Source organism: Siphateles boraxobius, unplaced genomic scaffold (assembly GCF_051911475.1).
Source record: "Siphateles boraxobius isolate OS27281-9 unplaced genomic scaffold, OSU_SipBor_1 1, whole genome shotgun sequence".
In the NCBI taxonomy this organism is placed as follows: Eukaryota; Metazoa; Chordata; class Actinopteri; order Cypriniformes; family Leuciscidae; genus Siphateles; species Siphateles boraxobius.
The window spans coordinates 12,535,144-12,550,194 of NW_027508699.1; the positions used below are offsets into that span (position 1 = coordinate 12,535,144).

Here is a 15,051-nt window from a genome sequence, read left to right on the forward strand (position 1 = left end):
GGCATATGATTTAGAATCTAGTCAAATTAAGACTGGTGCCAACAGGAAATTACCTCATCCTTGAAAACCAGTATAATGTAAGCTACGCATAAGAAAATACAACCAATTTTACATTAAATTAAATCCAAATTTAAACTTCCTCGTGAACCTGAATTCAATCACCATTTTGCTTTGAGTATTTTTATTTATTTATCTAATGCCATGTTTTTTTCAATCTCCATTATTGGAATTAGAAAATGTAGTATTAGCAGATAGTTAACTTTGCACATTATCCCGCTTATTTCTAAACTACTTGCCAAATATATGCGTGCATGGGTTGAAAGTATCTTACTAAATTTTATAAAGATTTTATATTTCAAGAAAAATAGTCTGCTTAGCAAAAAGACAACAACAATGCTAGAAAATGTATTGATTTTATTATATATCCAAGTTACCTTTTCTATGGACTAGCTAGTTACAGTGAAGTATTTCTATATGGATACGCATATTAATTGATGCTAAGGTTGTATGTAGCTTATGTTTATGCTCAATTTGCGCAGGATAAGCGGTTGTGTCTGTCCTACTTTGGGAAATACCAGAGAACTTGTCAACTAAAGTTGACTAAAGTAGCATTAGCCTAAAAAAACCAAACAAAAAATCAATAGTGTGAATGTATTGTACATTAGTAGTCTTGACTTTTTAGGCTGCATCTCAGAGAAAAGGGACATATGATCATGTAGTTCTTTTGTGTTTACTGAAGTTTGCTTTATACAAAAATGACTTAATCCTTACAGCTAAGACAGAGCATCTATTAATAGAAATATTTATCTAAATTAGCTTTTGGTTATTTTATTCATCAGATCAGCAAACAACATCTCGTCAGCCCTTTAAAGCACATCTGAAGCTATTTCTGATATTGGCCAACTGTACATTTGTTTCCGTATCAACAAATCCTAGGCTACTATAAGATATCCATAGGTATATATTTTCCCTCTTTTGATGTCAAACTCAGTTTTAAACAAACACCACAGGATGGGAACCAAATAAATAACAGCTAATATTTTTTTCACAAAATTGAAGATGTCACAATACTGAAAATAGACAACGATTTGGATACGGGGAGTGCAGATGATTCAAGTGGAAAACATGAATAATTTTAACTTCAGATCCAAAGAACAGAAATAATATACTGACAAAACTGGCACATGAATGTAATTTCCCACGTCAGATCAGAAAAAAACCCTTAAAGAAGCATCTGGAGATTTTTCTGGTGGATATTTGGCAACTGATGGACTTCAAATTTGTTTCTGTATGAAAAAAAATCCTGCTATAAAATCATCATGGGTATGTATGCCTTTGTGGTCTTGATGCCTACTTTCAGGCAGAGACACTTTTAAACAAGCACCAGATTGGGAACCAAAGAAATAACAGTAGACAAGAAAAAAATTGGCAAATGTGAAAAAGATGAAATAAAGATAAGTCACAAAATATTGAGGACACAGCAACAGTGAAGACTCAGGGAGGGCAGATGATTCATATGGAAAACTAGGAATTGTTTTTGGTTGATATTGGGCAGCGGATGGACTTGCTTTGGATCAACAATCCTACCAGATGTCCATCATGTGGGTCGATTACTCACAAATTGTAGTCGGTACTGATTCCAAATTACATTACAAAAATTGTAGTTAGTAATGTAATCCATTACATCACACATTTAAGGTAAAATAATCAGACTACTTTTTAATTATTTTGACCTAACTTATTTATAACATTGATTTGAATAGGATAATCTTGTACAATATTGATATAAAAATACAAAGAGAAAGAAAATATCCCTGCATTGCATGCAAATATGAAATGTCAATTTGTACATTTTAATGAGTTTGAAAGACAAAAGCCTTCCGAAGAAAGTAATACAATGATAAATTAGTCACTGAGTGATAGCCTAATTCAAACAATAATTTGTATATGAGCAGTAGACTTTTATAGAAAGAAAAATGTAAAAGATAAAAATAAATATTAGAATCAATTCTATATCATTTAAGCTACTGCCATTGTGAGATTTCATGTATTCATGAAAAAATGATGGGGTAATTGATGATGTACCTATAGCTGGGTGTTGAAATCATGCTGTAGAGACAGAGTGGCGGGGAAGACGAGGAGCTCAGTCTTTGCCAGGTCGAGCTGCAGGTGATGTTCTTTCATCCAAGATGTCCGCCAGACCACTTGAGATTTTGTGCAGCTACTGTGGGATCATCTGGTTGAAATGAAAGGTACAGCTGTGTGTCATCAGCATAGCAATGGTAGGGGAAACCATGTGCCTGTATGATGAGTCCCAGTGATGTATGGAGAAGAGGAGGGGTCCAAGAACTGAACCCTGATGAACCCCCATGATCAGTTGATGTGATTTGGATACCTTACCTCAGAGAGTGCATGGTAAAAACTGCAGAGAGCATCATTAGCTACCTTTACACCTCCTTGCAAAACATCTAGACAAAAGGAACATATAAAATGCTGGACGGTTTTATCCAGCAGCCACCAGCATGGGTCAAACATTCATGACTCTGACATCACCCTGATATTACCGAAAAATATTTCAACACAGACTTCTCATCATAGGCTACTGTCGTCGCATGCATCCATACCGCCGGCATTGACACATATGCGACCTGTTTAGACTACATAACTAGGCTACTGTAGGCTACTATCAGTGTTGGGAACCCAGACAGCAACATAGTATGGGCCCAGATCCGGCCCAGATCTGGTACACCTGGAATCCACACAGCCCGGATGTGGGCCGGATCTGGGCCGATACTATGTTGCTGTCTGGGAAAGTTCACCTTCTACATGAACTAGTTCAAAGTTCAGTTCACAAATTTTAAAATGAACTAGTTCAGTTCATAGTTCATACTTCAACATTTTGAACTAAGTTCACGGTTCCAAAAAATGAACTAGTTCATAGTTCTTTTTTTCCATATGTTGCTGCGAGCTATTTTTTTTTTATTTTTTTTATTGCCACAACCCATATACAACCACAGACAGCGGTTATTTTATCGGCGGGCAAAGTTTGCACAGAAATGTAAGATTTTTCCCATCCTCACCGACCTTGTCTTAAAACTGATCATACGATACGACACCTCCTCGCTGATTTGTCGACTACATGCTGCTTTTTGTTTTGATGACGCATGCGGCGGCCGCGGTGCGACACTGGTGGCTTGTGTTGCCAGATTGGGTGTTTTTTTCGCTACATATTAAGGCCTGTTTACGTGTGTTTTATCCGGGTTTTCGCCTGGAAGACTCTATAGAAATCTGGCACCCCATTGAACGAAGTTAAACTGAGAGAGCGTGCGTTCACAGACACCAGAATGAACCGAATGAACGCGTTCACAATAACGTTCATCAGGCAGTAATACAGTACGTTCAGCTCACGTTCGCCCAAAATATGAACGAGTTCATGAACTATCGTTCAATGAACGCGTTCAGGCACAACACTGGCTACTATATTGCACTACTATGTATTGCATTTATATCTTTCTTCTTATCTTAATACTTTAATCTTGTGGAAAGCAGAAAAATTTAATTGTACAGGGGTCTGTGCCTATGACAATAAAGGTTTTGAACTTTAAACTATGTTGAATAAAAGAACTGCTGATATTTGACCACAGGGAGGCAGTGTGACTCTAAAGACTGAAATGGGCAAATATTGTACCTTCAACTGTACCACATTAGCTCTGTCTGGTCTACTGCTGACTTTACTTTGCAACTCTGTCAACTATTTATTAATTTGTGTGTGTGTCACAGTCAAATTTAGTTGTAATCGTATCCATGTGTTTGAGATGGTTTCCTGTGCAATGAGTTGTGAATGGACAAAGGGAGAGCTAAATGAAAATGTCCAAACTATGTCCAAACTGTGGATAGGAAATGCTGTTGAAAAACTAAATAATTGCAGAAAGACAACTGAACAAAATACTATAAAAATCCTCTTTAAACCTATAGCATACTGTATCATTATTGCTAAGCAAAATTTTAAGCCCTCTGAATTATCAACACAATCAAAACTTGCCCTAATAACATGTTGTACACAATCTACTGCTTGTTTTCTGATTGAGTTTATACTTTTTTTTAGCAAGTAAAGGCCTTTTATTATCATTCTAACAGCGTCCACCTTCACATCATTTTGCAGCTAAATATTTACTAACTATATAAAGAATATGTTAGAATAACATTTATACTGTTAGTAATATGTTAAGATAAACCATTCTGGACTGAAGCAACTTAGGTGTACTTGATTATCCATACATATTTATTTAAATTGTTAATGCCCCCCACAATTAAAACAGAGCATTGCTCATAACAATAAGCATTTAAACATCATCTTACTAAAAAAATGATTGAGAGATATAGTGTTAACTGATATTTTGTCAGTAGTCAGCTGGACTGTTATAAAGTTCATTTATTTACATTACAAGTTATTAAAATTTCATCTTATTTTGGGGCCACATAAATATCAACAACAGCACCAAATTGCATATTTTTTCCTCCTCAAGTATGAGCTGCATTTTCTTACTAAATCCTACTGCATGAGCAATAAAAGCCTGAAGTATTAATATGACACTCAACATAAAACACATTTGCAAACTTCAAAGGTTCAATAAACTATCATATTAAAAAGATTTTTCAGACTATTATTTCCTATATCAGGCTTTACAGGTTAACGCAGATATAACGATTCATACAGCAATCAGTATAAAACTGGTTTCCCAAAGAAAGTGGTCATTATTGTTCTCTAAAAAAAATGTCCAACATCCCACCATGTGACTGAACAGCCAGACAAAAAACAAAAACACAACAAACGACTATAACAAACATTATAAAATCACTTCCTGAACTCAGAGGTCCAGAGTGCTTTATTTAAAAGAACACAAGCAAAAGAGCTGATGCGCTGATTTCATCATTAACTTTGGTTAGGGGTGGTGAATTACTTGAGAAGATCTGACACGAATATAATAACTCATCAGCACTGTAGTTATGTCAGATATATGAACACATATGTCGGCTTATAAAGGAGACATTTACACACAGATTCCATTTAGAGTCAAAGTTTATACTGGATGTGGATGATAGAATCCTCAATTCATTATAAGCTGTTTACTTCAATATTAAAGAAATAGTTCACGCAAAAATTTGAATTCTGTCATTATTTATTCTCCGTCATGTCGTTTAAAACTATTTTCTGCTTTGAATTACAAAAGTGAACCATGTCTTTAAGAACAGCACAAAGAGACCAAAAGGAATTGATGTGAAGAACAACGTGTATGTAATAGCGAATTAATGAGTATGTTCAGCACTAGACATATTTTGTACAGATGAAGCCGAGTCCAGTCCCAATAGTGTGCCCAAGTACGACTGCTCTCGAGGGTCCAGCATCTGGTCCGGCCGCACTGGGTGCACTATGTTGGTGGGCTGAGGCGTGAGGGTGTACTTCTCTAAGAACACTAGGTCAGTGGCGGACTGGTAGCCCGTCTGCTGTTGCTGGCTCACAGCTGGAAGGACGCCATGTGCCGCCCCGTGCACCGTGTCTTCAGTCATCTGGACGGGGACGAGTGTCACGGGAACGCAGACATCGGCCCCCACACTCTGCAGCACAGTCTTAGACGTGTTGTGGTATGGTTTGGGCGCTTCGTTTGACGGCAGCGGCTCGGACAGCTTGCTCGCGGGGGGCACAGGCATGTTCTGCTGTTGCGGGTCGAGCAGACGGGCGCTGTGAACGTGGTCCACGTGGTACTTCAGCTTGTCCTTACGCTTGAAGGTTGCACTGCAGTGCGGGCAGTTGAAAGGACGTACATCTGAGTGAATGACCATGTGTTTGGTCAAAGTCTTCTTGATGCGGAAGGTCTGGTTACAGATCACACACCGGTGGGGTTTCTCACCTGAGGACAGCGAAATATCGGATCAGAAAATATTGTGTAGCAGAAATGCCACAAAGTCGGTAAGAATTTTAAATGTTTTAGAAAGAAGTCTATTATGCTCACCAAGGCTGCATTTTTTGCTCAAAAGGACAGTTAAACCATAACATTGTTTTAGCATCATTACTCCAGTCTTGAGTGTCACATGATCCTTCAGAAATCATTCTAAAATGCTGATTTGCCTCTAAAGAAATTTTTTTCTTCAAAAGAACAGGATTTATTCGAAATAAAAATATTTTCTAACATTATAAATGTCTTTGTCCCTTTTGATTCTTTTTAATGCATCCTTGCTGAATAAAAGTAATACATTTTTTAATGGTAGCACATTTTACCTGAATGCGTTCTGAAATGTGACATGAGGTTGGTCTTCCCCCTGAACTCTTTCTTGCACACCTGACACTGATGCACTACTGCTTTATACCTGTCAAATTACAGTACATGATCATGAAATCGCAGATCTCACACAACCAACATCAACTGCGGGCATTTTTTTGTATTGCACAACAAAGCACGCATTTATCGTCACGAAAACAATCGTTTTCTAAAATCGATGAGTGTGTGTGACTTCACATGCCTTCTCCAGATCTTCTCTCCCAGGTGAATGCTTTTATAATGGACAGTCAGGTGATCGGCACGGCGGAAGCATTTTCCACACTCTTCACACTGGTGCGCTCTCTCGCCTACACAAAACAAATGTTACAAGACTATAATCCTACATACACACTTATAGAGCACATACATCAGTCATGAGCAGGATGAAGAAACTCGTACGGTTAATTTAATAGTTTAAGGTGGATTTCACTGTTTTTGGCCTTAAAGGGATGGTCCAAAATGAGGGGCATCCAGAAATGAACATTTTGGTAACCAGTTTCAGTTCTTATTGATTTCCATTATATTTTTTGACCATACAATGGAAGTTAATGGGAGCCGAGAGAGTGTTTCTTTGGTTACCAATATTCCTCAAAGTATCTTCTTTTATGTTCCACAGAAGAAAGAAAGTCAAACAGGTGTGGAATGACATGAGGGTGATCATTTTTTTGGGGGGTCGACAGTTTTAAATCCTAGTGAGTCATCCATCACATTATGGCTGACAAACAGATGGCGAAATGATGCCACCTTGAATTAAATTAGCATTTGAAATATTAGTATGTTTTCAAATTTATATGTGGGGTTTCCGAGACCACAAACAAAAAAGTACCTTCAGTCCATTTGACGGAATTGAAAAAATACCTGTATGAATTTTTTTGTGTTTCTTTAGGTGATCATGGCGAATGAAGGTTTTGCCACATTCCTCGCATTCATAGCGCTTGTCCTCATGATGAACACGAAGGTGAAGCCTAAAATATACACAAAACAACAGGTAACACAACACTGTTAATAAATAAAACTATCACATTTAGTGATATCCAATTACTTAATTATTTTGGGTTAGTACAGTTTTTTTTAAATAAAAAGTGATACTTTTATTCAGCAATGATGCATTATACTTAACATAATAAATGCACTGGTTTTGAACTTTCCAATTATCAAAAAATGTAATCATGGTTTCCACAAAAACATTAAGCAGCACAACTGCTTAATTATTAACTGCTTAATTAATATTAACATTGATGATAATAAGAAATGTTTCTTGAGCATCAAATCATCATATTAGAATGATTTCTGAAGGATCATGTGACACTGAAGATTGGAATTCAGCTTTGAATTGCAAGAATAAATTACATTTTAAAATATATTACGACAGTTATTATAAATTGTAATAATATTTCACAATATTGTAGTTTTTACTGTATTTTTGCAGCCTTGGTAAGCATAAGAGACTTCCTTCAAAAACAGAAGATGTGCATATATGCAATTAAAGTTCAATATGTTCATAGAAGCTTGCTTAACTATTCATCTGCACATATTCTCTCAGAATTACTTTTGTTTTTAATGTGAACCATGTTTCTTGTATGTAGTATTTCGGGCACTCTCACAGACCTGTAGGAGCTTCCGTGACGGAAGCTTTGTCCGCAGATGCTGCACAGGTGAGGTTTTTCCCCACTATGGATCCTCAGATGCTCTCTGAGGGTTGTCCTGAAAATATGTTCAAAGATAAGCTGAGAGAGCTTGTTTTCGGATAAAACATCCAAACCATTATCGCACTGGCATACAGTTTTGGTAATATCAGTTTTTTTTGCATAACAGCAGCTTCTTACCTCTCTCGAACTGATTTGCCACACAGAAGGCAGGTCCACTTCCTCTTCCCCCCATGTGTGCACTCTATGTGACGTTTACGGTTCCCTGTGTCATTAAACTGACGACCACAGATGTCACAAGGGAAGGGTCCTGGACATTGGACATTTTGTCAACATTAAAGGAATTCTCTAAGTTCAATACAAGTTAAACGCTTTTGCTGTTCATTAGCACAAAAAAGAAAGGTAAAGTTTTACCCAAATGGAACTTTTCTTGGTGCTTCAACCGGGCAAATCGTGACTTGAAGTGCTCGTCACAGTAGGCACACTTGAAGGGTTTGTCCTGTGAATGTAAGATCATGTGCTCCTCCAGATGGGGGCGACGACTGAAGGACTTGTGACAGATCTGCCACGTTAAAGAAATGATACAGGCAACTGTAAAATTGTTTGCAAACAGAATTTCACGTCGGCTTTTCGTGGTCATTTGAATGTAGTGCATAAAATACATTAGGGAAATGACTCACGTCACATTTCCAGCCTTCACTCTTCTTCTTCTTCTGAGTGAGAAACTCCTGGAGGTGGTCAGGGTGAAATCTGTAAGCAGACAATGTGTTGGACTTTTGTCACATACAAAGGCAAGGTAACAAAGCATTTCATCACCCAAACAACAGTTCAGTTCAGAATGCAAACTACATCAAGTGACGTTTTTCCAATAGATGGGACTCAATAAACTGAACAGAACACATAATGCAACCTTTTGACAGAAGCGAAAGTCATCATTGATAGGTGAATTTGTAAAGTGGCGAATGTGGGACTACAGCAAATTTGAGTCTTCCGTAGCAAAGGAAAAAATCCATGAAAGCGTTTCCACAACTTTCCAAAAGAGGACAAAATATGGAGAAATTTAATACAGCAGTCAGAAAGAAAGATGTCAAATGTACAGTTACTCCTTCAGCTAAAGATTTGCTCAATTTAAAATGTTCATTTTAGTAGACACAGAACTGCCATCATTTAAAGGGATAGTTCACCCAAAAATTTAAATTCTGTCACCATTTACTCACCCTAAAGTAGTTCCAAACCTGTATGAGTTTCATTATTCTGCGGAACACAAAATAAGATATTTTGAAGAATGTTGGTCCCACTGACCTCTATTGTATGGTCAAAAATTATAATGGTTATGAGCATTCTTCCAAATATCTTCCCTTGTGTTCCACAGAAGAAAGCCATACCTCGAAAAGATGGTAAGAACCATTGCTTAAACTTCTTGTTCTGATTTAAGTCACATTTCACCTCAATATAAACATAAAACCAAAATGATATTTTACATGAAGAAAATGAAGCCCATTTTATGGAAGCTCATTTGAATAAAAAGATTGTGTGATATAAACTCGCAATTGCATGTCATAAAGCAAAAAAGATATAAACTCGCAATCCTTACTTTTTTCCCCTCAGAATTGTGAGTTTATATCTCGCAATTCTGATTTTATAACTCAGAAAAAAGTCAGAATTGTGTGATAAAAGTTGCAATTATCTTTAAAATTGTTTTATTCTGTGGTGGAAACAAGCTTCCATACATTTTGATGACCATTAGGAATTTTTATATTAATGACAATTAAGAACGCACATTTCCAAATTGTCCATGGTAATTCGTTCATGTGTTATAATTTGAAATGCGCATTATTCTCAAAGTTGGGGTAATATCAGTCAGAATATTTGTCCACAGGACATTCTTCCAGAAATATTTTGGTATGTTCAAGCGCAAATTGCAGTTAGGCTTTATTATGTCAGAGGGGTTCTCCTGGCTCTCCTATCTTTGAGTAGAACCCCCTTTCACTGAGTTGAAACTGTCGCACGTTGTGTCTGAAGTTCGGCTTGAATGTGTGTGGCAGTTGGAAGAGGTCAGATATTTTTCGCTGCAATCTTGCATCAAGGTTTCTCTCACGGCCACATCCAGTGAGGTTGGCTACTCTGCCATGGGCATTAACCACTTCAGATAATCCTCTGGTTTTCTTTCTTTTTGTCCAATCTCGGTGTGCATAGTGACACAAAACAGGAGAATGGCTCATTTTCTCTATTATTCAAACTGGCTGAATCAGTGACTGGAATTGAACCAGAATCACTTGCTTGAAATGGAATCATTTTTATCTACTTCCTAACCTTTTTTTATTTTTTTTATGAACCTACCTAAGATTTAATAAATTATTCAGATTTTGTTGTTTTTGTTCAGCTGCACACCAAAGGCATACATACATATGTGGATACCAAAATGTTTTAATTTCAAAAGCTTACTGGAAGAAATTGTGACTTAAAAAATGGTCACAATTCAAAAACAATCTTAATGGTCACGAAATAGGCTTGATTTTCTTCATGCAAAATTCTACCTTCTTTCTTCTGATTTTTGTGTTTTGTTTGTCAGTGAAATCTGGGATTGGGACGGGATCCCCCCTCACCTCTTCACGTGTCTGCTGAGAGTCTTCCTGCTGGCATGAAGCTTGTTGCAGAAGGGACATTTGTGCTCTTTCCTCTGGACGGGCGTATCACTGTCATGTTTCTTCTTGTGCACAGTGAGGTTTGATTTGGTGGAGTAGCACTGAAGACAGATGTCACACTGGAAAGGTTTTTCGCCGGTGTGTACTCTGGTGTGACTCTCGTATTTACCTACAAAATGAGGAAAAGCAAAGCAGTGATCCGACAAAGCCATTACATTAACAACAACAATGGCATTAATCTTTCTTTCTTTCTTTGACTTTTTTTATTCAAATAATAATAAAAGAAGTGACAACTGCTTTCTTCCTTATGATATCAGGACAGTTGTATTGCCCTGATATTTTTTACTTAAAAATATCCTCAAAAATATAAAATATATATTTTAATAAATAAACTAAGAACATGCTCATCATAGAAGAGGCGTATTCACGTCATATTATGCACACAGCCGTTTAAAAGTTTGGGGTCAGTAAAAACAAAAAAATTTAACTTAATACTTTATTCAGTAAGTACACATTGAATTTATCAAAAGTGATAAATATCACCGTTTCCACAAAAATATTAAGCAGCTCGAGTGTTTTCAACACTGATAATAAGAAATGTTTCTTGAGCAGCAAATCATCATATTTGTATTATATCTGAAGGATCATGTGACACTGAAGACTGGATTAATGATGCTGAACATTCAATGTTACCAACATAGGAATAAATTACATTTTAAAACATATTATAATTGAAAATAGGATCACATTTTAGTTTAGGGTCTAATTCTCACTATTAACTAACTATTAACTGTGACTTTCGCCTCAATAAACTCCTAATTACTGCTTATTAATAGTTAGTAAGGTGGTTGTAAGATATTGGGCATGATTAAGGAATGTAGAATAAGGTCATGCAGAATAAGGCATTAATATGTGCTTTATTAGTACTAATAAACCGCAAATATCCTAGAAATGTGCATGCTAATAAGCAAATAGTTAATAGTGAGTATTGGACCCTAAACTAAAGTGTTAAGTTTTAAACTATAATACTATTTTACAGTATTACTGTTTCACTATAATTTAGATCAAATAAATCCAGACATGAAATCTTACAGACTAATGAATAAACTGCATTGTTAAATAAATTAGGAGATGAGACCGATTACATCCGTCAGCCTTTACGGTTCTCACCTATGCGATCAAAGGTCTTGTCACATTTGGGACACTTCAGAGTCTTTTTGTTAGCGCTCTGGACCACAACGGGAGCCAGTCCCTCTGGGAAGACATGAGCGGTGACCTCCGTCGCTTGGCTTTGCTCCACGACAGCATGAGTGGATCTCGGTTCGGTCTCCATCTGGGTCTCAGTCTGCTCTCCAGGCTCACTGAGTTCAGCCACATGCTCCTCCTGTCGCTTCTCACCGTCTTCACATTCTGCCTCCTCGACCTCCACAGCACTGGAGGTTTCTTCTCGCCCCTCCTCACTGCTTTGCTCTCCCTGCTCATTCGGTTGCTCTTCCTCACTTTCGTCATCCTCTTCCTCCTGCTCCTCAAAGGTAGCATCGTCATCCTTTGGAGTTTTTTGACTGGGTTTCTGGCCGTGGCCATTCCCGCTCTCCTGGCTCTCAAATTTAGCAGGGGTCCTCCTCTGACGGCTAGATCTGCGGGTAGTGACCGGCGCAGATGTGCTTGCCATGTTTTGCTCTTCCTCAACAAGGCAACCAGCGCTGTGCGTCTTGGCCAGGTGATTCTCCAGAGACTTCCTGTAGCAGAATGTGCGACTGCAAAAGGAGCACTTAGCTCCTACTGAAGTTTGGACATGCGGGACATCTGGGGTCTCCTGGGGAACCCGCTGAACATCACTTTCTTCATCTGCGTGAGCTGGTGTCATCCACTTTGATAAAAGATTTACAGCTTCCATCATATCCAGAAAACAGGCAGCCTCGGTCAGAGCAGGAACCTGGCTTTCTGAAACTTCAAATTCAGATGTGTACAGGAAGTTGAGCAAGTGTCCAAAGGTAGAGCCCTCTATGTTATCAATGGTAACATGGTGCAATTCGGGGTTCTCACTGAATTTGGCATGAAAATAGCCACTGCCAAAAGCCAAAACCACCTTGTGGGCATGATACATCTTCCCACTGACCATGAGAGTTATGTCACAGAATGATGCCAGTTTCTGCCGGTCTTGGTTCAAGAACTTCAGGAAACAGCCATCACTTTGGGATATTTGCAGATGCTTCTTTTCCTGCGAAGAATCTTTATTGGCAACGTCTACATCGCTGCTGGCATCACACGCCGTTGGTCCATGACATGTTGTCTCCTGTGTTTCTGTGCTAGTGATATCCTTCACTTTTGACTGCTGGGATGGACTGACTTTCTTCTTCATGTTTAGGGTTTTCAACACAAAACTTCCATTTTTAGAGCTGAAAAACAGACTTGCAGTGCACAAACACCGATTCGTTAGTACTTGGGCAACCCTGGGGTAAAAAAATATATTTATGTATTGAACTATTTAGCATTAATCTGTTTATAGGTATTGTATTACATTGGAGTACAACCTGCTGCTTTTTTCACAAAATGATAATGTATTACAATTTTAAAAAATGTGTGCTGCAGCTGTCATGACATTCATTATGCATATTCAGAATGGCTCATGAGAACAAATTAACAATATATGATGGTTTCACATCACCTCCATCTATTGAAAACCAAATTTTGCATATCACACGTATGGACTTCAGATTCTTCACCATTAAATATTTTACAAATGAACCTATTCCTTCAGTCAGGATATACTATAAATTATTATTTTAAAAATATATACTATTATTTATTTAAACATACACATACATTATAATGGAAATATAAATGTCTAGCTAGAAAAACCATGGGGCATATTTTGTCCCATACTGGGGAGCAAATTTAGAATAAACGATTATAGTTGATTATGCTTTTACCAGCGCTTTCAGTTGTCTGAATAATTGCCACATAACCATGTCACACACCGAACCTATATCTGGAGTTAGTGACTTCAGACAGAAGGAAGCATTGACAGCGTCATATATCCTGACGTTTTGCTTGCAGTCTTGCACAGGGTGAGGAAAATGACACAAACGAAACAAACACATTACAACACTGTCAGCATGCATTACATTGTACATACATTCCTAAATCTAGTCCACTGCAAATGGGAACAATGCAAATCTGAAGTGAACTACCCCTTACGGCCCCCCATTATGTCATGCTCCCACAGGGCCCCTCCACAACAGGAGTGCGTTGACAAACGACCCTGAAATGGCCCATGGCAAACTGTGAAGAGCGACTTGTTTCTCAGTTCCAGTCTTACCTTTAAAAAGATTAAACATGCGTTGACGTTTTGAAGAGGTATCTTGATCTGCCTTTGTATACAAACAAACAAAATTATAAGATTATAAGACGCGTAGTGTGTCCTTTTTCCATCGTCCAGGGCTCCGACGTCTCAACAAGCTGTTTTGTCATTGGCTAAAGGCAAAACGTCTTCCTGTTTCATTGGTTTACATATAAAGCGAATTCATCCTCCGAAAATAACTCCTATGTATAACTTGTAATTTAATGAAAGTTAATAATGTATTATTTTCATTTATAAATAATAATAATAATAATTAACAACGACGCAGTCCATAAGCAACGCGTAGCATTATGGGTATTGTAGTTGCCTATTTGGTGAATGGAAATTCCTGAATCCCTGCTTCAAGTTCAACAATGCACACCCAACTGCAGTTATTATTTATTAATGATTACATACATCATATTTAATTGGATTATTAATATTTATTAAATATGATGTTTTCAATGTAAATATGTAGCCTATGTTATTTAGGCTGTGTATAATAAATAAATAAATAAATACAATTGTAAATATTAACAAAAGTTCGAACAGTGAACCTATGTTATTCAGGCTATGTATAATGAATAAATAAATAAATAAATAAAATTTTAAATACTAACAAAAGTTCGAACAGTCAAAAGTTCGAACAGTCAAAAGTTCGAACCTCATTTATTATTTTACACATTTTATATCCGAATTAGCCTCTACAGTGACCAAATGTTATGCAATATTTCAGTATCTTTACAGTAGGCTATGTATTCTGTCTCGCGAGTCACGCCGGTGTTCAAGGCTATTTTCCCCTAACACGCTTCTGATTCCAACTTTGTCGGAGCAGCTAGGTAAAAGGGTGTTTATATTGTTGTTGCAATCGAGAGACCTTAAGAATATCCTCCCTACAGTAGGCCTATGTGCCAGTAAACCGTTTTGTTGCCAAATAACATTCTGTGGGCCTACCTTAAACCATAAAATAAACTTTAGTAGGCTAACTTTTTTTTCTGATTGGAACGTTCACCGCGTTCACCAACTCATTTGAAAATAATCTAAATAGGGGATGATCATGGCTTTATAAATTCTACTGTCTAATGGCAAATGTACTCTGC

At 37.3% G+C, this 15,051-nt stretch overlaps 1 protein-coding gene across 3 annotated transcripts; it reads right to left on the minus strand.

The window, feature by feature from the left end:
- Positions 1-4,850: 4,850 nt before the first annotated feature.
- Positions 4,851-14,093, minus strand: zbtb41 (zinc finger and BTB domain containing 41). 3 transcript variants are annotated; one of them, XM_077210465.1, is made up of 12 exons: positions 13,931-14,067; positions 13,542-13,669; positions 11,779-13,019; positions 10,570-10,777; positions 8,644-8,713; positions 8,378-8,525; positions 8,144-8,273; positions 7,926-8,021; positions 7,176-7,282; positions 6,520-6,625; positions 6,278-6,366; positions 4,851-5,909 (listed from the first exon to the last, which is right to left on the minus strand). In XM_077210465.1, the coding sequence occupies exons 3-12, from the start codon at positions 12,968-12,970 to the stop codon at positions 5,308-5,310; spliced, it is 2,748 nt and encodes a 915-aa protein (XP_077066580.1). In that variant the 5' UTR covers positions 12,971-13,019; positions 13,542-13,669; positions 13,931-14,067; the 3' UTR covers positions 4,851-5,307. The 3 variants fall into 3 exon arrangements, with proteins under 3 accessions (XP_077066580.1, XP_077066668.1, XP_077066490.1); XM_077210553.1 differs by lacking the exon at positions 13,542-13,669 and having other exon boundaries at positions 11,779-13,007; positions 13,931-14,093; XM_077210375.1 differs by lacking the exon at positions 13,542-13,669 and having other exon boundaries at positions 13,931-14,093.
- Positions 14,094-15,051: the final 958 nt, after the last annotated feature.